Consider the following 27,569-nt stretch of genomic DNA (forward strand, 5'->3'; position numbering starts at 1 on the left):
CTTTGCTTTGGAACCCAAAAGCATGCTTTATTTAACACTCGCGGCTCTGTGCGTTGACAAAAAAGCGCGCCAAACAAAATACACAAAAGCATATATACGGAAAACGTATATAAAATAGAATCGGGAAAATTAGGGAGCCAAGGGAGCTAAGGCGGCTAAGAGAGAGAAAGCCAAGCAAAACAAGTCATAAAGATAAAGAAAATTTATGGAGGCGGCAAGAGCTTTGAGGGAAAACAACAACAACTTGACGGTGGCAGGATGGAGAAGGGGAAAGGACCTCTGGATCCAGAAGCTGGGTGGCAGGAAAATTAGGTTAACGATTTTTCACTCTCGACTGCAGTGGAGCCACGGCACAAAACAAGGAATATGTTCTATCTTTTGTTTTTCCGACTGAGTTTTGCACAATTTACAGTTGGCCCGTTACAGTTTAAAGTTATGGCCTTTATCGCTAAACGATGCCTAAGTGTGGCTTCAATAGGGCTGGGTGTTCAGTGGGGGGGCGGCGGCTTATCCCTTTACCCATAAAAGCCTCCTTACACCCTGAAACCCTTACTCACAGCCCTCCCCGAAAAAGCAGCACACATTAGCCGAAAACGACATCGATATCCCAGCCGGCATGTTGCCTTTTTTTTTGCGCCTTTTTGTTCTCTTAGGCAAGTTAATGGGGCCTTTCAGTTTCCATTTCACTTTAAAGGCCGTCCCAAGTCCACAGTTTGCGGTTACTTAAGAAGTCCTTTTGCCCCAGGACAGCCACAGGAAAATTAACAAGTCCTACCATAAATTCCAGGGTTAAGCGAACAGAAAATCAATGAAAAGATTTTTCGGCAAAAACATAAAATTAATTAAAATTAATTGCCGCAACATATTTGCTCTCGGTTTGCTATCGAGTTTTTAAAACTTTTATTCGTTGTTCCAGGGAATTTTCTGTTGTTGTTCGGTGGTTGTTGTTTGCCTTTTGGCTCGAACTCGGTTCTAGCTTGTTACAAAAATATTTCAACAAGCTGCGCACACAAAATAAAACCAAATCACACACGACAATGCCAGCGAGGTGACCTACTTGGAGGTGTGTGTTGTGTGGCATATGTTGTGTGTGGCAGCCACAGCAGCCGTAGCAGTAGCAGATGCCGAAACAGCCTCAGACCAGGCCAAGATGGGGCTGAAGGCTGAGATAAGCCTCCTGCCAACCTCTTTCTCCGGCCAATGAAGTGAGGTCTAGTGGCCGACTTTGTTTGCTGAATTGTGTGTTTCGTAGGTGGTCCTGGCCAAAGTCCTGGCCAGAAGCAAAAAACTGAATGAGCTCCAGATTAGCTTGGTAATATTTATAGAAAATTGAAAATGCTGGGAATATAAGATGAATACTGCTTGAGGAGTTTCTTGTTTCTATTTCAGTTTAGTTTTAATCCAAAAAGAGTTTCAATTTTTTTAAATATTAAAATCCATACAAGTCTGAAAAACTATTAACTTTTATAGAGAAAAGTCTGTTATCTAAATTCGAGTTTTTAGGGAATTTAGCTGACGGTTTTCCATGAATATTCACAAACCCTGTTCCTGCACACTGTTGGCCATTTCCGCTTACCCGTTTTGTGGTTTTTGCCTACCATATTGTTGATGTTATTTCTCTTTTATTTTTTCGTTATTGGAAATTGAATTCTGATGTTTTTTTGGGTGTGTGTGTGTTTTTTATTCCCAGCTTGTGGTCTATGCAGCTTGTGGCTTTGCTAGGAGCTTTGTCTTTTTATTTTTTATTTTTGTTTTTTGCTTTGTATATTTATTCCTAGTTATTGGCGCAACTTTTGTGCGGCCTCAACCTCAACCTGGTCAAGTATTTCGGCTTGGAGCATAGTTCTTTGCCAGGGCATGGCAACTATTTCCATTTGCCCGGCTTAACAGAGTTGCAAGAGTTACTCCCGAAAATCATGAATCATGAGTTGTTGGCCGAGTGGCAAGGTGCTCTCCGGTGTCGAGCTGGCGAGTCTTGAATTCCGTTTGCATTGCCAATGGCTGTTCGGTCTAGTAAGTAACAACAACGTTGTCTGGCAGGGCATAAATATGCTAAAAATGTAAATATTGCAAGAAAAATATTGCACAAGTAAGTCACAAATACACATATGGGATGTTTGCCAGGCAACGAGTTTGTTTTTCGCTCCAGCCCCAGTCCCCAGTCCCCAGTCTTCCTCTTTTTCATTTCGTAGCTGGCATATCTGACGTATGCGTAATATTTCACTCACATCGATGCGTTGATAAAAATGCAAATCGAAAGCGATTTCATTCCAATTTCGAAGCTTTAATTAAAAGACTATCAAAAAATGTAAGAACATACATACGATAAATGCTTTTGTGTTTTATGTTGTTAAAGAAAATATGAAAAGTACACAGAAAACAAGAGAGAGAGAGCTGAGGTAAACAAAGTCATACTTTGGCAGCTTTACTTTTTGTATATTTTTTGTGCGTGTCTCGAGGGCGCAACGTGTAAACAAAAGTTTAGACTTTAGTGCGATAAGCGCTCTGAACCTGGCCCGTGTGTGCTCCTGTGTGCGGGTCTGTGTGTGCAGACGCTGACAGTTTACATGGCAGCAAAGTTTCAAGAGTTTAGCCAACAAAACTGCCAAAGGAATTACATAAACATTGCGGGAAGAGAGCCGGGCCGGGCCGGGCCGGGCGGGCTGAAAGCAAAATACAAGCCAAGTGGGCGCCTGATTACGAGTTGGGGCTAAAAAAAAATGCGAAAAACATATACGTTTTTCAGGTAGAATGTCTGCCTTCAACTTTTGAAACTTTGATTAAAAATTCCACTAATAAACAAACAGAGCGGAGTCCTTTTTCTTGCCAAGTAGTGTGTGCTGAAGGCTCAGACAATGCGTACAGAATGTATCCTTCTACATAACATTTTTAATTTTAATTTTTATTAATAATTATACTTTCAAAAAAAGTCAATTTCGCGGATCTCTGTTACCATAAGCTTGAAGAATAATGCTACGGATTGAGGGCATTTGCGAAAAGTTTTGTTCGCTCAATAAACATTGTGTTTACCTGCAACAAAACAAAATCAACAAAAACAACAGGACAAAAAACTTTTGTTATTTTATACACAAAAACACTCACATACACATACATGTCCTTACGTATATTTTTTAGTTGCTGTTTACGCTGCACTCGTGTGCGTGTGCATGGGTGCCGCCATTTTGTTGTGTAAACTTGTTGGCGCGGCCAAAAGTTTTTGCCTTCCACCCATACACCCCTACACTCTATATGTGGGGTGGGTGTAGGGAGCACCCCCTACCCATAGTTTCACCCAACATCCTCCCACGAAAATCCCCTGCTTCTGCAGCCATTTTGTAAATTTCATGTGCATTATATTTGCAAATTTGCGTTGTTTATTTATGCGCGGCAATGCGCAGAGTACAACGAACACAACACACACACATAACACACAAACGCACTCGCCGTACACACTTACAACAAACACAATCCTGCATGTGTGTGTGTGCAGGACGAAGAACGTTATTTGCTCGTTTGTGGTTGTGCATAATGCACGAGTATTTTGTTGAACTTTGCACTTTAATTGCAATTGGATTTTAAGCTGGAACAATACTCCGATTGTTTTATTCGTGTGGATCCGAGTGTGGATGTAATAGAACGTCGTCCGAATGCATGCACATATATTTATTAATTAAATAAAGTTGCTAATTAAAGTTGGGTCGCCCCAGCACGTATACGCCATGATAGCCCCCGCATATCCAGTGCTTCTAATTGCATATTTAATGGGGGGAAAGCTTAGCGTTTGACTTATTGATTGGAACTGGTACACTGCTGGCTTGTTGTTCACGTCCCAAGTTCCATTGTTGGCTGGCTTGTTTTGGATTTGGATTTTTCCATGGGGTTCAACTGCTAATTAATTTTCACTTTGTCGCCATACGAGAAGCGGAGAGATGGAAATGGAAAAGTGCCAGAGGTAGATTGCATGCGGGGTCGGGATTAAAAGGTATCAAGTCGAGAGTGGAACTATTTCCATTCCCCCTTAACTATTTCCCGTAGTATCGATTGGTAGCCAGCATTTGTGCGGTTGCAAATTGCACTGATATGAATTCCCTCTCGGGGTTCATTATTTAACTATTTTTATTCACACACAAGCAGCTGGAGTAGTTTTCACAGCAAGCCATTGCGTCAAAAGGACTCTTAGGGCTTTGAATGTTTTCTATTTTTCAAAGCATTGTATTCTGAATAAGTTTGCTGGTATGGCTGGATGGTAGGAAACACGAGTATCCTTTTAATTTCCGACAAAAAGGTGAAATATTAAATGTACTATTGGCTCTGCTCTGGCACTCATATTTTATTGGATTGTGGAGAGAAATATATGTTTAATTTGTATTCGAATTTATAACAATTTCCATTCCTCTTGGCAGATAAAATCTGTGGACGTGGACTGCTCTCGTATTTGTTTTACAATTTTGTTCAATTATTTTAATGCAACAAATGTGTTGACGACAACAAAAAATTTCCAGTTAAGTTGATGGGGAGTGTATGTGTGTGTTCGTTCCATTTCAGTTTGTTTTTATGGCTTTTACTTATTTTCCTCAGACGCTTTACGAGCCAGGAGCCACTGCCACAGGCCGGGGCGCGTGGGCGGGACATGAGTGACTTTTGAAATGACAGCAGCGGCAATGTCGCTGACTTGCCGCAAGAAATCAATCAAAAACTGTGGCAAGTACATATAAAGGCAAAAGAAACGAACGAAAACAAGGAAAACGAGCTAAGAAATAACAAAAGGCTCGGCACACGCGATGCGCATCAATTTGTGTGTCGTTTGGAGTATGTCCTTGCTGTCTGTGTGTGTCTGTGTCTGTGCCTGGGCCTGGGCCTGTGTGTGTTTGTGAAGGATGAGCTCCTACGTCTCTGTATGTGTTAGCGTGGGTAATGTCTGGCTTTTGTGTTTGCTTAGTGCAGTGCAAACAAAGGACAATGCATTCAGTCCACAATCATTGGGCTGCCAGCACTGCCTTCCTTAGCTCGTCCTTTCCACTCCCTTCGGCCTCATCCTGTTTGCCATTGCAGTCTAACATGACTGACACACTTTTCATGCTACAATAAGCCATTATAATGAATGTAGCCAGAAAGTAAGCCAAAAACCCAACACACATTCCATTCCAGCCAACAGGAAACGGGCAACAGGAAAAAAACATTTATGTAGGACCTGCTGTTTCGTCCAAAAAAAAAACCAGGAAAAAAGCAAGAGAAGAGTGAATAGGAAGACGGATAAATGTCCTTAGGTGTTGTATTCACAGAATTGTGCAACTTAACAAGCAGGCTAAACAGTCAATGAGGGCTTCCTGCAAAATCATTGGCTTGAAAACTGAAAATGGCAATTTATAGCAGATTTCTGACAATTTCTGAGAAACATAAATATTATTGTCCTTGAAGACGAATAGAATTTGGAGAGCTTGCTCATAACATTTATTTTAAACACAAAAAGTCCAGATTTGAACAATGCAGGATATTCATATTAGGCCTGTTCAAGCATTGAACACGATAAAAATTCCAAACATAGAATGTAGGAGATCGGACCCATGTGAATAAGTGATTAACAGCATGGTTTGAAAGACGATCTCCTGCAGTCTAACCAAATGTTTATGTGGTGCACTTGAGGCACTTAAGAAAGGGTCACATAGCATGTCAGCGAGCAGTCCGTTGATAAGTAGTTTTAAATAGATTTAAGATTTTCATGTATCTTTCTTGTAAGAGAAGTGTGTGAAATAAAAACAGTTTTAAAAAGGAACTCATTGGAGTATCACGAATATTTACGGGGCTCCTCTTAACATTTGGTCCTTCGAGCCGGATCACTTGATAAGAGGAGCCCCTATACTAATAAGGTTTCATTTGAAAACTCATTGGAGTAACACCTTTATATAAGGGGCTCCTCTTATCATTTGGTCCTTCGAGGCACCCTGACGTTTTCCCCCCTGTGGTAAGAGACTCAGGTTTAAAAAACTGGCACCTAGAAGTGGCTGCAGAAAAATTAAAAATTCTCAGCCCAAGGTAGCTAAAAAATAAGGCTGCGATCTGAGTAAAAAAGAGCTCAGTTTAAAAATCGTAGTCCTCTGTTGTTTCCCCCCAAGAGGTAAGGAACACAGAGAATAAAATAATATAAATGCCAATGAGCATAATCAAATAGAAAGGGAATACAAAAATAAATAAATATTTCCTTCTATCGTGTGTTTTCTGGAACGACACCAGAATAATAAAAATATATAAAATATAAAAATTTTGTGTTGGCGTATCCGAGGCCCGACATCGGAAAAGTTTAAAAGAAGAATAAACGTGTAAAAGTTTAAAAGAAAAAAACGGCGACACCAACATCAACAGAAAATAAGCACCCCAAGCAGAAGCAACATCCGAGCAACATCAGGAGCAATATCGGCCGAAGCAAGTCATCCACGCAGAAGCAACATCCGCAGCGACACCAAGGTTAACAGCAACATCAGCCAGCAGCAGTGACAACACCCCAAGAAGAAGCAGCATCAACAGCGCAGCGACAACAAACAACAGCAGAAAATATATTGATCGGCAAGTTTGGTCTTTTAGTTTATAACTTAAATATAATTTTAATTATTTTATTTTAATTAATTAAAAAAAAAAAAATCCAATATGTCGACAAAAGAAAAAATCGCGATAATAGAAGACCAGGTGCGTCTCACCCGGCAAGTAGATGCGCTTCTCGCAAAAAATTCTTATGTAGAAGAAGATAGGGAATCACTTAAGAACATCGAGCTTAGAGCCTGCACGAACCATAATCATTTGGTTCAACTTGGTGCTGTAGAGCACGAATATTTTACTAAAAAACATTTCGATAGCATGCTATCAAAATTCAAGTCCGCTAAGGAGAGAATAAAAAATATTATTGGCCAGGATGAGCTATTTTCTAGGCTTGAGGGTGCCTTAAAGAATCTCGAGGATTACCTCGAGCAAACTTATATCGAAATCCAGGAAAGGAAAGCTGAAACCTTTCCAATAAGAATTAAAAAATTAAAAATGTTTCTCAGCAGAGTAGAAACAGTGTCCGATCTTATAAATATTGAAGGGCTAAATAATAAATATATGCCCAAAATAATAGAGCTCAGAGAAGATGTGGAAATACACATTGAGCTCATGAACAATAAAATCGAAGTGGGTCGATTAGAAAAGGTAGAAGGTAGTAATCCTAAAATGGACGAACTACCTACCCTACCAAAAATTGAGGTTCCCAGTTTCTTTGGAAACTCCAAAGATTGGGACCATTTTTATGAGTTATTTAAGGAACTTGTGCATTCAAGAATGGATTTAAGTCCATCATTGAAGCTAAGCTACCTTAAAAGTGCTCTAAAAGGGGAAGCACGAAATGTGGTCTCCCATTTATTGCTTGGCTCAGGCAATAATTATGATGCAGCCTGGGAGTTGCTCATAAAAAGGTATGAGAATAATAGAAAAATATTTTCAGACCAATTGAATCGCCTGATTGATCTTCCAAAAATAAATTTGGACTCATATAGGCATTTAAAAAATACAATTGATTCTATAAATGAATCAATTTATATGATGCGTCTCAAAGCAAATCTGACCGAAGAATCAGATTGCATTTTTGCGCATATTATTATAAAGAAATTTAATATTGAGGCTCTGCAACAATATGAGGGCCAAGTAAAAAAGTCAAATGACATTCAAAACTTGAAAGATGTCATAGAATTTTTAGATCAACGGCTTAGTTCGTTGACATCAGTTGGAAATGAGTTGCCAACTAGAAAAATAATAAAAAATAATCACACAAACAATCACACAAATAACCAAGCATGCCCGATGTGCAAAATGCCCGGGCATCAATTAAGTTTTTGCTATAAATTTAAAGCATTAAGTGCTCAGGAAAAAACGAATATGGTTAAAAAATTGAATTGGTGCTACAGATGTTTAAAGCACAGTTCAAACTCAAAATGTCCAAGCCAGCTAGTATGCTCGTATTGTCAAAAATTACACCATAGCATGTTACATTTTAAAAAAGAGAATGTAAATACATGCATGACCTCTGAACCAGCGTTGTTGGCCACGGCGTATGTTCAGATTAAAGGTCAAGATGGTGAATTCAGGAAATTTAGAGCATTGATTGACAATGGGTCACAAAGCACTCTAATTTCTGAAGAAGCGGCACAAAAACTTAAGTTGCCAAAAATAAAAGCGCACACTGAAATAAGTGGAATATCTGCAACAGGTGCCTGTGTTTCAAATCACAAATTAAAATTGACAATAAAAAATAATTCTAAATATTCAAAAGAAGTGAGCACAAACGCAATTGTTTTGCCAAAATTAATGAAAAGTCTTCCCACAAATAAAATGTTTATAAATAAGTCGGATTGGAAAGGATTCTATTTAGCGGATCGCAATTTCGACAAACCTGGTCGAATTGACCTGGTAATTGGTGCGGATTTATATCCACAAATTTTACTGCCGGAGATAACCAAAAAGGGTAGGCTTCTTGGGCAAAAAACTATCTTTGGATGGACAGTGTCAGGATGCACGAAATCCAGGGGTATTAATTCAATCGTATCAACCAGTATCGTGCTGAAACAAATGGACCGATATTGGAGGATAGAAAAAGAGCATAGCAATGACATAAAAACAGAAATAGGTAAAACTAATTTTAAAAAATTTACTAAAAAAGATGATAGTTGCCATCCAGCGAGGTGGCCTCTAGGAAAGTCAAGAAGCATTAGCTTCGGCTTATATAGGAGAAATAAAAAAAATTCCGAAAATAGCTTGGGACCCTCTAAAGCCTCCTGTTATGAACCATACAGCAGAAATAGCTCACCTGGCCAAACAAATAGAAGACTTGAAAGCACAAAATTTAGAATTAAAAAATATCAACTTTCATCATGTGTCAGGTCATAGCTCGTTAATTTTAATAATTATAATCATAACTGTACTGATTATATCCTATGTAAGAAAGTTAAAGTCGAGAAGACAATTGATGGCTATAGCATTGCCAACCCCAATGCCCAATGTTTAAAAAAAAAAATGTTTATTTTATATGATTATTGTATAATGTAATGGTTTTATATATATGATTAAGTGATCAATCAAATAAAAAAGAAAAGCTATATCTAAAGAAAAAATTAAAGTATATTACAGTCCACTAAAATATTGAAGGAAAAAAGTTTTCAAGATGTCCACTAAAATAAAAAAATTAAAAATATATATAATAATACAGTCCACTAAGAAATCGAACAGAAATAATAATTAATTTAAAAATGTAAACACAAATCTAGCACTTTTGTGGCCCCTTGCAGGATGTTCAAACATTAAGTTGAACATGGGAGCTAATAAAATAACTTAAACAATGTTTAAATATTTAACATTCTAAAATAGAATTATATAATTAACGACATGTTGTTATCAAACAATTATAATAATAATATATTATATTAATTATAATAATAATTTTCTAATATTGAAGAAAACAAATTTAAAAATATCCAAAATGTACACCTTTTTTGTGGCCCTTTGCAGAATGTTCAAGCATTGAACACGATAAAAATTCCAAACATAGAATGTAGGAGATCGGACCCATGTGAATAAGTGATTAACAGCATGGTTTGAAAGACGATCTCCTGCAGTCTAACCAAATGTTTATGTGGTGCACTTGAGGCACTTAAGAAAGGGTCACATAGCATGTCAGCGAGCAGTCCGTTGATAAGTAGTTTTAAATAGATTTAAGATTTTCATGTATCTTTCTTGTAAGAGAAGTGTGTGAAATAAAAACAGTTTTAAAACGAAACTCATTGGAGTAACACTTATTTGAAGGGCTCCTCTTAACAAGGCCTCTTAGCTTATCCTATTTCTTGACCAGTCCCATCCTTAAAAGGATGAGCTTAAAAGATGGTTTTTTAAATTCCTAGTGAATCAGGGCCCAGTATCACTCTTTCACGGCCCAGAGAATACTGGCAGTGGCGGCTAATTGGCAGTGAGGCATGGCCTACAATGAGGCACAAGTCATAAGGACCTTAAGGTCCTAGACAAATGACAGATGGACCGGTCAGATAAATAGAAGACAAAACTCATCCGGCGGAGGCGAAGGCGGAGTGACAGGACAACTAACTAAGCTAAGCAACCCTCATTTGTCACATGATTTTATAAACTGTTGTTGCTCTCCATTGTTGGTGTGTGTGTGCGCCTCGGACTGGTCCTTGGTCAGGCCAACAGGCATCTTGTTAGCTTGTTATGTTTTTGGTCAATTTCGTTTGTAATCCCCTTTGAGCCTCACACAAACATTTGCCGGCTCATTGTGATGGCGTCAATAGAATGGAATTCGAGGCGCTTCCGGGAGGCTGAGTGACTGACAAGGATAATGCCGAGCCTTTTGTTTGCCTACATAATTGGCCAGATGATGGCCGGGCACATCTTGGCCTAATCCCCACATGTAGCTGCACGCATTAATTAACACAAAGATAAAATCTTAGAGGCAGCCACAAGATGCAACTAAAAATCCATCAACCCTGCAGCCATTCAACCTTAAAAGAGCCTAGCAACCCCGAAATGGGCACTGAGAGAAATTTGAAATTCTGCGGTTTGGGGAAGGGCGAGTGTCTGGCTGGAAAATCTGCCACGTACTCAGTGTTGATGCTACTGCCTTAACGAAATCTAGGTTACCACATCACAGGCAACATCGAGTTGACATTTTATCGCAGAGTCTTCGTGACTGAAAATTCTGCTGGCAAATATGACAGAAATTACTATTAACATGCAATGGCAGTGGCAGTGGCTGTGGCACGCCCTCGTCCTAGTCCTCGTCCTCGCCCTCGCAGTGGCAGTTGCAGTTGCAAGTCGCTCATTCCAGTTCCTTGAGTTTATTGAGCGCATGAAAATTTCAACATTTCAGTGCTATCCTTGCACACAGCATATGCGGCGTATGCGTAATGTCATTCTGGGCGTTGGCTCTGGGTGGGGGGGAGGAGTGGTCGTGTGCTCTGCCTCCTTTCCGGATGTGTCTTAAGGCTGGAGCTCCTGCCTGACATGTGACAATGTCAGAGATTTGCTGTTGCCGCCACTCCCCTTTGTTGTCCCAGCCTTTAAATTTCATATATTACGCATACGCCATGTGAGCCGGCTAAAATTAGGTAGAATGCAAATATTTATTTAGCGTGAAATGATATTCGTTAGCAGATGTGCGAGTGCTGGGCAAATACAATACATAACGTATACGCCAGGTGTGCGCGCTTCTATTATATTCCTGTCGAGTTCATTTTTTGGTTTTAATGTATTTATAGCATGTCTGTCGGCGTTCGGGCTCTGCGGGCTGGACTGACAAGCCAATTAAATTTGACATACATAATTAAGTGCGCTGCGTGAGTAGGAAATCAAATAGTCCAGTTTCAGAAGAGGGATGGGGGCGGGCGAAAATGAATTTTTAATTAGCGTCCTGTGGGGGATATGCGGGTATACACCTAATTTTATAGCCAATGAGCGGTTAGAGTTATTAATCTATATTGCTTTCCTAATTTAAGTTTCTCATCAATCTCTAATAGATATGTGCGCACTCGTATTAATGGCTTTTCATATGATATGTAATTTATTTGGCCCGGAGAATATTAAGCTTTGATGAATTTCTGCTTTCCGGGGATCAAGATTTAAGCATCCGGATACACATAACATTCCATCAAACGGCTCACGTGCTGACACACTCATTTCACTCGCTTTCTCCAGTCTCGTTCCGCTGCTGCGTTAATCCTTCTTCTCCTGGCTTATTTATGTGGACTTTCTCCACCTCATTTCCCAGGTTTTTTCCGTCCAAGAGACAATGCCGGTGCCGGCGACTTAATGCCTCGGCTATTAAATTCAAATTTATTGCCTATAATTAAATTTTTTCGCGGCGGATATCGCAGGAAATTGAGCATCCAAACGCAAACAAATACGAGCCGAGTCGACTTTTGGCCGTAATTCATTTTTCGCGCAGAGCAAAAAACCTGACAAAAGTCAGGATATAGCCGGTCCATATGGGCGTACGTACATATGGCGAATGTGTGTCAGCTGTGCGTCATAAATTGAGTGAAATGTGTGTCATATTGGATGAATTTATATATTTATTAATACCTGACTGGCTGCGAGCATATTTTTCTGGCAATTAAAGCGCCATCGGCCACAGGCGGGGCAAGTTCGCAGTTCTGAGTCACATTCTGGCCAGCTGCCAGGTTGCACTTTTTAGATATTAAACGCTCGTGCTTGTTGTGCCACCAAGGTTGCCGATTTTCAATTATGATATGAGAAAGTGCTACGCCATCTGCCCCCTCTTTCGTAAGCGCAATGTCTTTTCATTCCAATGCTAACTGAAATTTATGTGCCATACGTGGCATGCATTCATATTATGTGGCACCCACCACACACACACATATACTCTTATACAGGCTGTAATTTCCGCCAGCTTCGTGGCCGTTTTTGGCTTTTAATGTGCATAATTAAGCATTAATTACGCCCCCGCCGTTCATCTGAGCAGCCCTGAAGGGGCGGGGCGATGGCCAAATTGGTATTTTTACAGCGAACATTTATCTGGCCGAATGAATTCCGTCCGGACTTCGAGCTTCAGGGGCAGAGTGCGGTCGTTTAAGTGGCAACCACGGGGACCGCCTGACTGACCACGGGCCCGGTCCCCGGAGCTTCCATTTCCCCCGCCGGATTGGTAAACCATTTGCACAATTTAAGCATTTAATTGCAAATTTATTATGCTTATTCTGCGGCCATTTCGTAATTGATTGACCGATATTACACTCTTAATGTTTATGTGTGTTGTATAATGTGTTCTTTTTACGGATGTGGCTATGAAAAGGAAAGTAAAGGTGAAAAGCAGTGTGACTTGGTCTCATGACCTACCAATAATATTTGTCAGAGATTAAATATCAATTGGAAAGTGCTAGATCCAACTTAATTTCAAAACTATTTACTTTATTTAATTGACTTGATTGCATAATAAATATGCCTAAGCGAGTATTACATGACAAATTTTGACACACTTTCCCAGAATCAATTTATTGCCTCTTGCCACCCACTATTCAAGCAAAATCTGCTGAAAACCTTTCTCAAAAGTTTGCTGTTTCCAATCCATTTTCGACAGCAGTGACCCAAGAGTATGCTACGAAACTTGTCAATTACACGGAGTGCCCTACTGATGGGTGGGAAAATAACAGAAAAAAAAGTATGCCAGAATATAAATAATATTTCATTTGACATAGTTTTGTTTGTTTTTTTCCGCTACTGAGGGCGGGGGGGAAAGAAAATATCCACTGTGGCTGAAAGCCGGCGGCTTTCACAAAAAAGCAAAAGCACAAAAGTTGAAAGGCAGCCATGTGCTTTGTAGTTTAGTCTTTCATTAGTCGTCATCGTCACGGCTTCTTGTCAAAAAGACCAAGACTCCCTCGGCGCCATCTTCTCTATGCACTGCTACAAAAACTTGTAAATTAAAAATAAGTCCACACGGAATGCAGAGTGGAGAGTGGAGAGCGGAAAGAGTGGAAAACTAATAAATAAGCTCCTGGCACCAGCGGGCCATCACTGTGGACGGAAGTCCACGAGGTGACGACCTGCATGCCTAGGCGTGCGCGAGGAAACTCTATATATAGCCGAAGAATTAAAAATTTTCTGTAGGCAACCGATCTAAATGAATGATATACCAATCGAAAGGTATTGTTTCAATTAGATAATTTTTGTCGAAACATATTCCAAAAGTTATTTGGTTTGGGAGAAATTAGGGTGAAAGTAAAAAAATTTTTTATCACTAAAGTGGGGCTGGTGGACACATTTTAGTCCCCAGATAGAATATTTTTATATATTCGCATTCTAGAGCTAAATACGCGTCGATTGGTACCTCAATCGACCCGATCCAACATTTCATTCAGAAGTTATTCGAAAAATTCAATTTTTTCTTCTTCTTCAAAATGAAGCCAGTTTGCGTCGGTTTGTCGGTTTGTCTGTTTGCACTATTTTTATCTTAAAAATCCTGAAAAAAATTGGAAAATGTTTGTTACTATCATATGAGCAACTATTGTTCTACAACTTTTTGAAATACCTTAAGCTTACGTCAAAAAATTAAAAAAACTTTGTTAATGAAAAAATGCATAACTTTATAATTAAGAAAGATATTAAAAAGAGCTTTACACCGTTGAAAGGGGTTTTTAAATATCTATTTCACTTTCTTTGGGACCAAACGTCTATATAGTACACAAAAAAAAATACACTGAAAATAAACTTTTTTTTTAAGAAAAAAAATTATTTTTCAAAATTTAGTCGACTGACCCTTTTTTTTTTTTGCACGTGTAGATAGCTTTTGAGATGACGCAACTTTTGACATATCGCTCATATCTGGCAAAATCCGTTAACTCAAGATATAGTCCTGTAAGTGCAGCTACCCATTTTGTGCAGCCTCCTGTGAAGCTTGCATTTACTTATACATGTGTGTGTATTTGATTGGCAACTTTGCTTTTTGGAGTCTGCATATATTTGGTCTATACCCTAAAAAATATGGAGTATATCTTTTCAGATTTTAGATAATTTATTTAAAAATAAAATCCAAATAAAAAAGGGCTTAAAAAAGTAAAACGTAAACATTGACTCAAGTTGGACTCGAACCCAGGCCCTCCGTGTTAGGAACCACGACGCTCTCCACTCAGCTATCCTCGAACTTTGTTGCTTAATGGCAACTTTTGATGTAATTCTACTTTGTGTTTCAGTGTCTCATGTCTTAATGAGAAGACTCAGAAGATTGGTACTTCAACCGACCCGGTCCGACATTTCTTTCAGAAGTTATTCAAGAAATTCGATTTTTACAGTTTTTTTAAAATTAAGCCAGTGGGTTTGTTTGTCTATATTTTTTTCTTTGCAATACTGAATAAAATTGGAGATTTTTGTTAATGTCATATGACTCATATGATATGAGCAATTATTGTTCTACAACTTTTTGAAAAAGCTGTAGAAATCTAATTTCTTGAATAACTTCTGAAAGAAATGTCGGACGGGTCGGTTGAGGTACCAATCTTGAGGTCCCAAAGAAAAACAAGAAAAGAAAGCTAACTTCGGGCGAAGCCGAAGTTGATATATCCTTGCAGTTGTGCCATTTCCGATCGTTCAGTTATATGGCGGCTATTGGATATAGTTGGCCGATCCCTATGAAATTTGGCCAATAAGATTATTTTGCCCAAAATGGAATCTGTACCAAGTCCCATCTTTCTAACTTAAAAAACACCAAAGTTATGCCAATTCCGATCGTTCTATGATAGCTATAGGATATAGTCGGCCCATCCTTATGAAAGTTTGTACATAAGATATTTTCAAATATTTCAAAAATAAAATCCAAATAAAAAAGGGCTTAAAAAGTAAAACGTAAACATTGACTCAACTAGGATTAGAACTCAGGCCCTCCCGTATTAGAAACTCTCCACTCGGCTAATCTCGAACTTTTTTGCTTGATGGGAAATTTTGATGTAATTCTGCTGTATGTTTCAGTGTCTCATGTCTTAATGAGAAGAATGCAAAATTTTATGAGTAGAACGCTTGCATATGCCCCTACTGCATATGCATATGCCCCTACTGAGCATATAATGCATATAAATAAATGCAGCCACCACCGTTTTGGGCCAAATCATGGATTAAAAGCTAAAAAAAAACCAGGCAAACCAACTCCGCCAATACTTTTCTAATATTTATTATTTTATATCGCACACCCAAAATAAATTGTTACATTCAACAATTGGTTTAACTAGAAAAACTGGAAAAACGTAATTTCCTTTTTTTTTTAATTTTTTATCTTTGCGCATTTTTTTTTAGATATAATACATGTTTATTATATGATTGATCGGATATGCCATAAATTTTTTTTTTGTTATAAGTTAGAAGGAAGGAACTTAGTACAGATTGCATTTTGGGCAATCTTATCCGATTTGCAAAATTTTATTAGGATAATTGGCTTAACTTTGTTGTTTTTGAAGCTAGAATGATGGGACTTTTTATGGTTTCCGTTTTGGGCAATCTAATCCTATGTTCATAAGAATCGGCCAACTATATCCTATACCTGCCATATAACTGAACGATCGGAAATGGCACAACCTTTCTATTTTTAAAGATGCTTGGGGTGTTTCCAATATTTTTATTAGAAATTTTGTTGATGGTGAAATTCTCATAAGGATCGGACAACTATATAGGATCCGATATATATAATAATAATATAAGCTTCTGCTTAACTGCAAGGGTATTTCAACTTCGGCTCCGCTTGAAGTTAGCTTTCCTTTTTTGTTTTTTTTTTTATAATTTATTATATAGTGGAACTCTCATAAGGATAGGCCTCTCATCTGTTAATTTGTTAAAAAAAATTGGTTTCCCACAACTACGAAAAAATGTTGGATCTTAAATACATTTTTGGGCAAATTTTTAATTAAAATTTTTAAACTAACCAAATTCCAAAACCTTTGTAAATTAAAAATACGTATAACTTCAGAGCCACTGAAGCTATCGAAAAATTCTTTACGTCTTTGGAAAGGTTTTTAAATTTTCCACCTTCTTGAATTTCAAAATCTATAGAGTTAAAAAAAAAAGAGTTTTGATGTTTATCCTTACAATTAAAGTATTGCTAACTGTGTGAATCGCCTGTCCAGAGGTTACTTCCATATATATATATTCTATATATTATGCGTTCTGTTTTAAATAATTGAAGATCAATATATACAAAAAAACAACTGATATCATATAAAAAAACCTCTTGACGAGGTAAAGTACCGGTGACGAACCTGCATGCGAAACCCAAAATATCTGATATCAATTTTAGTGACGATAATATGCTATATAGGTGTACAAAATTGCATATAAAAAATATTCTTGTTCGGCACGTGCAAGAAAAACAAAAAACAAATCAGTCACGTGCCGAACAAGAATATTTTTTATATGCAATTTTGTACACCTATATAGCATATTATCGTCACTAAAATTGATATCAGATATTTTGGGTTTCGCATGCAGGTTCGTCACCGGTACTTTACCTCGTCAAGAGGTTTTTTTATATGATAAAAAGCAAAGCGGAAACGGAACGAAATGAAAAGCGCAAAAGAAATATCTCAAAATGAAAATGGCAAATGGAAAAAGACAAAAGCAAAAGCAGAGAAAAAGCAAAAAGCAGAAGCGGCAGCAGAGGCTGAAGAAAAAGTGGCACAAGTGGCGTGTTGCAATGTTAATTGAAGACAAATAAGAGCCGACGGATGTTGGATGGTTGGTGGATGTTGCATGTTCCTGTGTTGGTGTGTTGCATGTTGGTGTTGAGGTTACTCGATGAGGCCGAGAACCGGCGACTGCCAAAGAGGAGCATGCAAACAAAAAGCCGCAGCCACAACATCAAAGGCTACCCGACCAAAAGATGGCGGCGGGGGTATGGTGGTGTTGCAAATAGAGGTTGCTTCCCACGGATAGGGGTTTCATAGAGGGGGCATGTGACAGTGTCTCCCACAAATGACTTTCAGGCCAAGCGCGAATTGGAGCACAGTAGTTTTAAATTACTTGTGGTTCTGGGACAAAAAAGGAAAAAATAGGGCATATATAGGACTCTAAAGAAGAAGGCTTTCCAACGCTATAAGCTTTCAAAGAAACACGAAAAATTCGCACCCTCCACTCTCAAAATTAATTAAACTTCTTAAACACATATTGAAATAAATACATTAAACACTCAACCAATAACCGCAATAAAACCCACATCCCTGACACTTTTCCCCCACTCTGCCCTGCAATTATTGTCACTCTTTACATACGATTAAGTATTCTCCCCAATTCCCCGCTCGGATTTCCCATAGCAACCATTTGGCGCACAACTCTTGCCGCACGATGTTCGCGCTTTAATTCGCTCGCCGCACGCCTTGCACCACGGCGTATACGTAATCTGCCACTTAAGTTGACACAATTCCGAACCGAACCGAAAATCTTTCGCGGGCGACAACGAGCTGCTTAATTGCAAATATTTGCAAATTTTCAGCAATGCTTTTTCTCTTCTGTTTTCCTTAAAGCTCATTAAATTTTAATGACCTCTCATCCCCCCATCCTCTATCGCCCACAGGTCGCACCCACAATGCCAACTATGCGCTCTACCACATCGGGCAGCCGGCGACAGCGGCCGTCAAACAGTTTGCGGAGACTGGTCGCACAGATCTCCTGGACAGCAATGTCGGGGAGCAGCAGCAGCAGCAGATGCAGGCCCAGGCCCAGGCCCAGATCCAGATGCCAAGGCAGACGGGCAAATCCCCGTTAGGTGCAACAGCCAGGACAGCCACTGGCCCCAGTGAGAGGAGCAGCAACAATGAGAGGAGCGTTTTCGACGAGTTCAGCATGCCGGCCATCCAAATGGGCGCCGGGCGCAGCGAGGCGAAAGTGTTTGTCGACAGCAATCACAGTCTGGTCTCGCTAATGACACGCATTGTTCCCTCGCCGGATTGGTTCATAGGCGTTGATTCGTTCGAGGTGAGAGCTCCAGCCCAAAAAAAAATAGGGGAAAAATCAGAAATCAGAGCCCATATGGTGGCCTAAAAGTGGTTTATGAAATTGTGTTTAAACATCATTGCTTTTTCCTTTAAATCTCTAGACATAGTTTAAAAAGCCACTTTAAATTTCTCAAAAAAAAAATGAAACCATTTATGTCATTTCATTTTAGGAAAAAAGGCCTCAGACTATTGTTTTTTTTATTTATGGAGTGAATTTATAGTCATTTATTAATGGTTTTTCTATTAATGTTTTTAATTAACCCAAGCTATTTCATACATCATTAAAATCAATTAAAAGCTGTTAATTGACATTTTATTTTTTATATTTAATAAACTTACAGTAGAGGCGATAAATTAAGCAAAGACATGGCCAATTAGGTCACCAATTGTTATCATATATTTAAAAACCACTTATATGTAAACCCTTTTAAACTCCTTATCCTTCAGCTCTGCGTGGGTGGCTCCTGGATCGATACGGTCACAGTTGAACTGGACCCCTTGGATGCGGGCACCGACAACGGCTTCACCTTCACCGCGCCCAACTGGCCAACAGCTCCGCAGGGTGTCATCTATCGGATCACCTCCCGTTATCCTGCCCATCCGGCGGGAAGTTTTTATTATCCGAAGAGCAAGCGGCTACCGCCCATCGCCACGTTCCAGTTCATCAAGGTAAGAGGATTGCGAGGGCTGTTCCTTCAGGTCCTTGTCCTTGTCCTGTATGCAGTGACCAAAAAACGAAAAGGTTAAACAAGTTAATTAACAGCAAATTATCAGTCAAAATGCCTTTTCCCCTTCTACAGTGGGGCCGGCCCTAATGACTTTTTCCAAAAACCAAAAAAAATACCAAGCGAAAAAATCAAAGTGCTAATGAGCCATTAGCATTACAATGGCGTCAACAGGATCCACCACACTCTCACACAGACACCATGCAAACATGTGTAATGGCTGTGCGTGTTTCGCGTACAAGTGTATGTGCTGGGCGGTGGGGTGCGTGTGGAGGCGTGGCGTATTCCCCAGGCTGCGTGTTAATGCGCTTTATAAATCAGTCGAGTTTCCCGTCCTGGATCCTGGATCCCGCACGAAAAAAAAAACCAACGAAAAACGAAATGGCCTGCAGAAAAAAGTACATACCGGAAATAATGCTAATTACCATATAATTATTTCCATGGAAATGGAGAAGAGGGATTGGGGGATAGTAGGGGTGTTTAAAGGATTCCAGAGAATTGCAAAAATTTGTTAAAAGGATATGTAAACAAAGCTAAAGAGTTTGGCAGAAAATTGGTTATGGTTTTTGTCAAAAAAGTTTAAAAATGAATTAAATGTAAATAGTATATGTTAAAATATGTTCAAGACTGCTTAAATTTCTATCCCAAATTCCCATTTGGTTGACAAAGAAATAAGAAATGCCCAACAGGAAAACGCTTCACTTGGCAACGAGAGAAGCATGTCCTGCATTATCCTTACTGCCAATGTTTTCAAGCGATGCGATAAACATTATTCTGCACTCCTTAATAAATGCCAATCCATTAGGCCCGCCTGCCCGCCCCTCCAGACACAAAACGACGACGTGAACCATTCCGTTCGTGCAACAAAGAACCCTCAAAAACAGCAACAGGGGCAGGCATGGGCAGCATGGGCCGTAAAAACGCCCCAAAAGAGCAAGACCGGGCCGAGGAGTGACAGAGAGTGGGTCTATATAGGACTGCTGGAATTTGAGCATTGTAATTATATTGCTGGACATCCAAGACTTTCAGAAAGTGGCGCACTTTCGGCTACAATGCCTTGGGTCGCTCATCAAAATTGCTTTTATGTGTGTGGCCGAAGGAAGCGCACATAAAATTTATGCCCTGGGTTTTATCCTCCCAAGTCCTCCCCCTAACGCCCCTCCTCCCAGCCAGATGTTTCGACTACGTTTGCATAGTTTATTTCATGGGAACAGTTTATATGTAAAGGGAGTGGACCGCCCACACAACGAGAGACCACTGTACGTGCGGTCATTATTCTTTATTTGTTCGTGGTGTGGCGGCGTATGTGTCTGCCTTTGTTGCTGCAACTCGTATTATTGTAACGCCTTTTTGACACTACTAATTTTAGTTTTATTTTCTAGGCATTTCCAAGGGGGCGTGTGAAGTCTCCAGCCCCTTTTAGGGATACTTTTTCTGAGAGTACTTTGGTTTAGTGAAGCATTTCGAGCAAGTCTTTAATAATAAAAGAGAATTTAAAGATTTCTTTAAAGAGTTTGTATATTTGATTTAATTTTGGTTTCTAATCTTTTTCCATCCTCAGGGCAATCAAATGGCTAGTCTGCAGAGACCTGAAAAGTCTGCCTTTTCATTATTTTCGAAAAACAAGACCCCGGGGCTGGCAAGGACTTTTGTCTGGGCCAGCCCCCTTTTGTTTATGGCCAAGCGAATGGAAAGTTATTTACTTATATGCGTTATTTTATGGCCAACACATGTCCCAGGACCTAGTGTAATTATGTGTTGATTTGCTTCCTTCGGTGCTAGTCTAGTTGGGGGTAGTTTTTCGCCTGGAGGGAGGGCATTAAATTCTTAAATTCTGAAAGGCCTCAGCCCCAAAATTGCTGGAATATTTGTATGTCATTTAGTGAATGGCCAAAATGGTAAAATGGTAAAAGGCACGTAATCTCGGCAGCCAGGAATGCTGAGGGTTTTCGCTTTCTGTCTGGGTAATCCACAAGGAATTTCACAGTTTTTCTACTCAGTGTCTGTGTCTGTGCCAGTGCCTGTCTGTGTGTACGCTGGATTATTGTGTATTTTAATGCCACAAAAGCAACACGCGGCTCTGCACACTTTTTTGTCTTTTGGCTTTGTTTTTCATTGTGGTTGTTGGCGCCTCTGTCGACGCATTTGCAGAATGTGTTGGTAGGTGGGTAGGTAGGTAGGTAGAAAAAGGTAGACCAAGATAAGCCCGGTCAAAAGCAGAGGGGCCAACAATAACAATGCGTATTGTGTATAGAAAATGACAGCGGCCCAAACAAATAAATTAAAATGCGCGACAGCGCACCAAACAAACTTTTCCGCACCCTTGATATGTCACCGAGAAATGCTCGGGCATATTGGGTGTGACATCAAGTTTAAGTGAATTTTTATACAGTAACTTAATTTAGAAAGAGTTTGTATTAAAACAAGAAACTTTTCCAAGTATTTCTTCCAAGAATTCCCCATTTTCCGAACACCATATACCTCTCGCGTCTAAGCGAAATCTCTTGGCCGATTTTAATGCCATTGGCATGCGAGGCCAGTTCCCAGCACGGCTGTTGCACCCCTGTGGCTGTGTCAATATTTGCCACAAATTGAAATTAGCAGCGCGTTAAGAGCACCTGTAGTCCCCAGTCCTTGGGCGTGATGTCCTTCCGCTCCTCCCGCCCGGCAGTCCAGCCCCTTTCACATTCCGCATCTCGTATACAGTGTTGCCAATGCCGGGCACATAATCCCCGTAAATTAATATGCTGCACATGTGTCTGGAGCACGGGACTAACATTCCGCCATTCCGTTGTCCTTTCCAGCTGAAGGAGTACGAGCTGAGCGAGGTGTTTAACATCGCCGAGGACGATCGCAAGTACGAAACGGTCCAGACCCAGACCCATCTCGATGCGGAGCACAATCACGTGGAGATGAACAACGAGCTGTCCGCCAGTATCGAACGGGAGCGACAAACGGAGCAGCAGCAGCAACTGCAGCAGCAACAGCAACAGCAGCAGCAGCAGAAAAAGTTGCAATTCGACGACGAGAAGCAGCGAATTCGCTCCCAGCTGTTGGCCAAAATGAATCCCATGTAAGTGCCGTAAAAGTGTGCTATATATTGGTAATAAAAACAGGTGAAAGCCAAAGCGAATGAAATAAACTTTCGGGTAGAAGTAAGGCTCTTAGACGTACAATTGAATTATTATCTTTAAGCAGTTCCCGGTCAATGTTGTAAGACTTTAAAGAATTGATAGCATGAACAGTGTACATACATATAACAAATTTAATGAAAACCTTATCTAACAGGTATCGATTGTCAGCAGGTAATGACTAATAAAAATGATAAAGATTATTCTATTAATACCTAAGAAAAGCCCCAAAATTAAAGTTACTTCTGGTAGACTAGCACCTGAACACAGTGCGTATACGCAATCTGCCAAGAAGTGCAAAAAGACACTTCAATTGGCCCTATTTAACATATGCGTAAAGTGCTTTCCCCTAACTCAAGACCCAGAACTACTTTCAACACCCTGTCCGCATAAGCAACGTGCCTCGGGCCTTGGAAAAACAAGTAAGTGGGTGACTAGGTGGGCGGATGACTGGGTAGGTGGGTAGCTCTGTGTAGATGGGTGGTAAGAAAACAGCTTTCTGGCACACTTCAAAGCACATTACACCACTTTCGGGCGGTTGCAGGGGCGAGAACTAAAGAGCTGAAAGAACTGAAGGAGCAATGTCCTGAGTGGCACGTACCTGGGTAATGCTGCATCTTTAAAAAGGCGGCCTGCTCCGAACTCCGAACGAGCAAACTACTACAACTAATCCCTGCTAACAGTTCCAGTTTCCCCAACGCCGCCTCATCCGCATCCACATCTGAGCACCACCACGTTGTCTGTTTTCGTGCCACTTTTGGCCGGGTCTCTTGGAGTGGATTTTGGCACCATTGGCACTGCTAACCTGCATATTTAATGACATCCTCCCACCAGCCCGGGACGTGTTCGAGTGCCAAGAGCCTGCCAGACTTCTGCGCCTTTTTGCTGGCACTCGGACAGGATTGGAAGGCTCGGAAGGATGGGAAGGTACATCTGCCATATATTCCACACGCCGAAGACGGAAAACAAAGGCCATAGCTCCCGGAGATGGGGTGTGCCAAAAGTGCCCCCTTCGTAGTAATTACTATCTTATCGAATGCGCTGTCGCGGGTGGCCTATAAAAGTAAAGAAATGGCCGGCAATCGGGCAAAGAGTCAAGTGCCAGCAACATGTCCGGAGTATCGCCAACTTTCACGGTAATCGCCGGAGCAGCCTGCCACAATCAGCGTCGCCAGAAGAAGCAGAAGAATCAGCTAAAGCAGTCCGGACAGAAGAACTCCAACAGTAAGCGGAAAAACGAGCCGGAAAACATTTTGTCAAAACATAAGCCCTTAACATTTTACAGAGACACCACACGAACAAGAACTGGCGACGGGGTCGGGGTCAAAGACAAATAGTTGCCACATTGCTTAGATATAGTAACTATCTTATCTGTACCAAGGACTTAAAGCATGAAAATATATTTCCAATGACATAAACACCGAGTATAAATGGGCCAAACAAAGCATTTCAGGTTTCAGTTAATGGGCATAACGACAGCCGAACGGAATAATCGACGAACCGATCGACAAAATGAAAACGACCATCGTGGAGGAGTCTAGTGTTAATGAAACGATAGAAACAATAGCCACCAGCAGTGGCACGCGTCTGCAGGAAACCATTGAAATCACCAACATCGAGGGCTCACCCATCCCCAAGCAACGCCATCAGCACCACCATCACCGTCACCACCATCACCACCAGGAAAACGTGGAATTAGTTGAGAAGGAGGTCATACTAGTGGAGAATGATCAGACGTCGCGGAAGCAGCAGCATCGCCACCACCGACAGGAGAATGTCGAGGTGGTGGCCAGCGAGGAGGTGATCCTGGTGGAGACCGATCCCAAGCAAAGGAAACACCATCGCCACCACCACAAGCAGAAGAGCTCACCACCGCCGCCCTTGCCAGAGACCTCGCCGCCTTTCCTCACACCCACCGAGGAGGAGTCCTTCAGCGCGGTTTGGGAACCGCAGGCCTTCTGGAATCAGCCCAATTCCAGCCCATCCACAGACCTAGACCTAGACACCACCTCCACTTCCGATGAGTTTTCCACAGTGATCTGGCAAACGGAGACCCAGGAGACCACCTACAGGGCCAGCCAGAAAAACGTAACAGTGGTGCAGGAGGAAATCGTGGTTAAGGATGTGGATCCTCCAGCCTATGCGCCGCCGCAGCTGCAAGTCCAAACCGGATTCTTTCCGGCATCACAGCAGCCACCACTGTCCCCCATTGCGGAAGTGGTACAAACCGAAATTGTCTCCGAATCAGTGGCTACTTCTCCTGTTCCAGAGCCATCCGTAAACTATACCATCTCTGAGACTGTGAAAGTTTTACATGAACCGGATGCCATTCCTCCGCCGGGGTTTGTTGCCAGACTTGTGGAGAACATTGAAGGAGTTGCTGCATTGAATTCCTCGCAGGCTCCTTTACCCAAAGGATTCTTTGCAAGGACAGGATTCACGGAAACTGTTGTGGAGGATATCGAAGTCACCGGTGCTCAGCCTCCAATCCAAGATAGTGTTGAAGTAATCACAGATCTTGATTCTCCATTTTTGCTGCCAGAAAATGGGTTCGGTTCAGAGGAAACGGTGGTGGAAGTAGAAACCGACATGGATTCTCCTTTCCTTCTACCAGCAAATGGTTTTGAATCCGAGCCAGAGATCGTAGAAGAGAAAATAGAAGTCATCCAAGTAGATCCTGTGGTTCAGATCCCACCTCCACCGTCTGTTCCTGCGGAAGGTGTCGTGGAGTCGATAGTGGAGAGCATAGAAGTCGTCAAAGTGGAGGATGATCCTCCTTTTCAGCTGCCAGTTGAAAATGTTACTCAGCCGGGACAGGTAGAGTCCATTGTAGAGAGTATAGAAGTCACCAGTGAAGTGGACATTCCACTGAGATCATCCCTCCAAAACGATTTTCCGAGTCGTTCAGGATTTGTGGAATCGATTGTAGAGAACTTTGAAGAAGTCCAGGTGGAAGAGGTAGTGATACCTGAAGCCACTATTTCTATAAGCCAACCCGGTTTAGTGGAAACCCTCGTTGAGAATATTGAAGAGACCACAGAAGTTGAGGCTCCACCTCTGCCTGTCAGTTTACCTCCTCAATCTCAATCCGGTTTTGTAGAAACAATCGTGGAAAACATAGAAGTCACAGACGCTAATCCACCCATTCAACCTCCTCTGCCTCTTAATATTCCTTCCCAAACTGGCTTTGTGGAAACCATAGTGGAGCAAATCGAAGTTCCCGAACCCCCCGAATCGATTGTGGAAGAAATTGAAATAAGAACAACTGCTGCACCTCTTCCAGTCACTACAGACTTTCTTCCTCGATCCAGTTTGGTGCAGGAACTTGTGGTCGAGTCCCTGGAAGTCACACCCACTCCGTCGCCTCCCCCGGAACCATTTCCTTATATGTCGCGCACCATTCTCCGGGAAAGCCTAATCGAAGCGGATCCGTATGTGGAGGTGGAGGAACTCACTCCGTATTACACGGCCCCACAAAGTCCCACCGTGGATGTGGCGAGCCTGAGCGAAGCCGAGGCTTATGTGGAAATTATAGAAGTTACCCCCACTAATTCGCCACCTCGTCGGCCCTCAGTCGAAGTGGGTATTGTGCCGAGACCAAGTTTGGCGGAAACAGCCATATTTGTGGAATCAGTGGAGACCACTCCCACCCCCTCACCTCCTCAAAGTCCGCCACTGAAACTTAAAATACCGCCACCAAAGCCGCCGCTATCTGAAGTCATAATAGAGTCTGTGGAAGTAACGCCTGTGCCGGATGTACCAGTCACCGTTCCACCGCCGAAAACACTCAATAACTTCATTCTCACCGATCTGGTTATAGATGGCGTGGCCAAGGTCCAAGGTCCTTCAGTCGAAATTGTGGAGAGGGAAATCATTGTCGAGGGTTCCCGTAACGGAACTCAGTCAGAGTCCATTGTTCTGACAGAGGAAATTATCCAACAACCACCCACACCTGCAGAAATCATTTTGGTGGGCGAAGTTTCGGACCAAAACACGGACAAGGCCGGCAAGCGATACTCCTTGAGTGCTGCCCTGGCCGGAGAAACTAATCTTACCCAGGAACCCGCCAAGGATGCGCCGGGATTGGAGAAGCGGGACTTGCCAGTGGATCCGCCGAAGAAAAGGTGCTGCCCTTGCAGGTGCACCATAGCCTAAGTTCAAGGGATCCCCTTGCCAATGAATCACAGTCCATCCATATCACAAAGACATCAAGCATTTATCATTTAGGTTGAAGTTCTTATCGCTATCTGGCTGGAAGGGTAAGCTCCTTAGCCTTGGCCTATCGCATATCTAATCAGCGGAAGCCGAAGCCCCGAAAAATAGAAAATCGCAGTAATTGATATCTAATTACCAGAAAGATAAGGGCCGAGACTCGAGAAAGCCAAGTGCTGGCCACTCCACGGGGCAGTCAGTCAGTTGGAAGCTAGCAATCGATCAAGATGCCACCACCTCCAGGACGCGGTTACGGATACGGACCTCCACGCCCGGGCCCGGGCTACGGACCGCCGCCTCCTCGTGGGCCCGCCGTGAATGTGGGCATTAACATTGGCGGACCACCGCGACCTCCGCCGATGGCAGTGGGCGTCGGCTTTGCCCCACCGCCTATTGTAGTGGCTGCCCCACCACCCCCAGCTGTGGTCATTGGCGCACCACCGCCGCCGGCGGTTGTGATCGGAGCTCCGCCGCCGCGGCCCGCAGTGGTAGTGGGCGCCCAGCCTCCCGTGGCCACCGTTTATGCCCAACCTACCGGAGAGGTCCTCTGTTGCACGATTCTTTGATTCTGGGATTACGGAAACCTGTGACGCGTGTGCTCAAGTGTTCCTCCACATTATATTATACCTATCCTACATTTACACTCATATGTTTTCTATTTGTAAAATAAAATAATTTATTCTATATGGACTTTTTGAAAGGCTCTGCCGGTGTGATTTTGTGCGTTCATAAATTAAAAAGAAATTAAATTAAACGTCAAGAATAATTTATGCGTTCACTCTTAACTTTATTATCATTAAAAAGCCATATGAATTTTAAACAACAGAAATTTCATGGCCATTTATCAGTTATGCAGCGGCAGCTCATTGAATCACATTTTGTTTTTAATTTTTAATTTTAAAGCCAATTGGAACTTAAGTTGATGAACAATGTTCCCGTCACATGCATGGTTTGAGTCATAATTCGATGGGAATTGTACTTTCCCG

The 27,569-nt window shown here is 41.5% G+C and overlaps 3 protein-coding genes across 3 annotated transcripts in view; all 3 read left to right on the forward strand.

Moving 5' to 3' along the window:
- LOC6496359 overlaps positions 1–27,569 on the forward strand; it is a 45,799-nt gene that overhangs the window by 15,767 nt on the left and 2,463 nt on the right. The window contains exons 2-4 of the mRNA XM_001960724.4: positions 18,095–18,495; positions 18,963–19,184; positions 22,045–22,313. Of these exons, the coding sequence (XP_001960760.2) occupies positions 18,095–18,495; positions 18,963–19,184; positions 22,045–22,313 (892 nt within the window). The remainder of the gene's footprint in view (positions 1–18,094; positions 18,496–18,962; positions 19,185–22,044; positions 22,314–27,569) is intronic.
- Positions 22,324–27,267, forward strand: LOC26515433 (titin). The gene is made up of 2 exons (XM_014908645.3): positions 22,324–23,595; positions 23,657–27,267. Exon 2 carries the CDS (start codon positions 23,884–23,886, stop codon positions 26,524–26,526), a length of 2,643 nt encoding a protein of 880 aa, XP_014764131.2. The 5' UTR covers positions 22,324–23,595; positions 23,657–23,883; the 3' UTR covers positions 26,527–27,267.
- LOC26513856 (formin-2) lies at positions 26,811–27,267 on the forward strand. Its single transcript, XM_014908459.3, has one exon. It carries the CDS (start codon positions 26,811–26,813, stop codon positions 27,147–27,149), a length of 339 nt encoding a protein of 112 aa, XP_014763945.1. The 3' UTR covers positions 27,150–27,267.

The sequence above is a fragment of the Drosophila ananassae genome, chromosome 3L, assembly GCF_017639315.1.
Source record: "Drosophila ananassae strain 14024-0371.13 chromosome 3L, ASM1763931v2, whole genome shotgun sequence".
Lineage (NCBI taxonomy): Eukaryota > Metazoa > Arthropoda > Insecta > Diptera > Drosophilidae > Drosophila > Drosophila ananassae.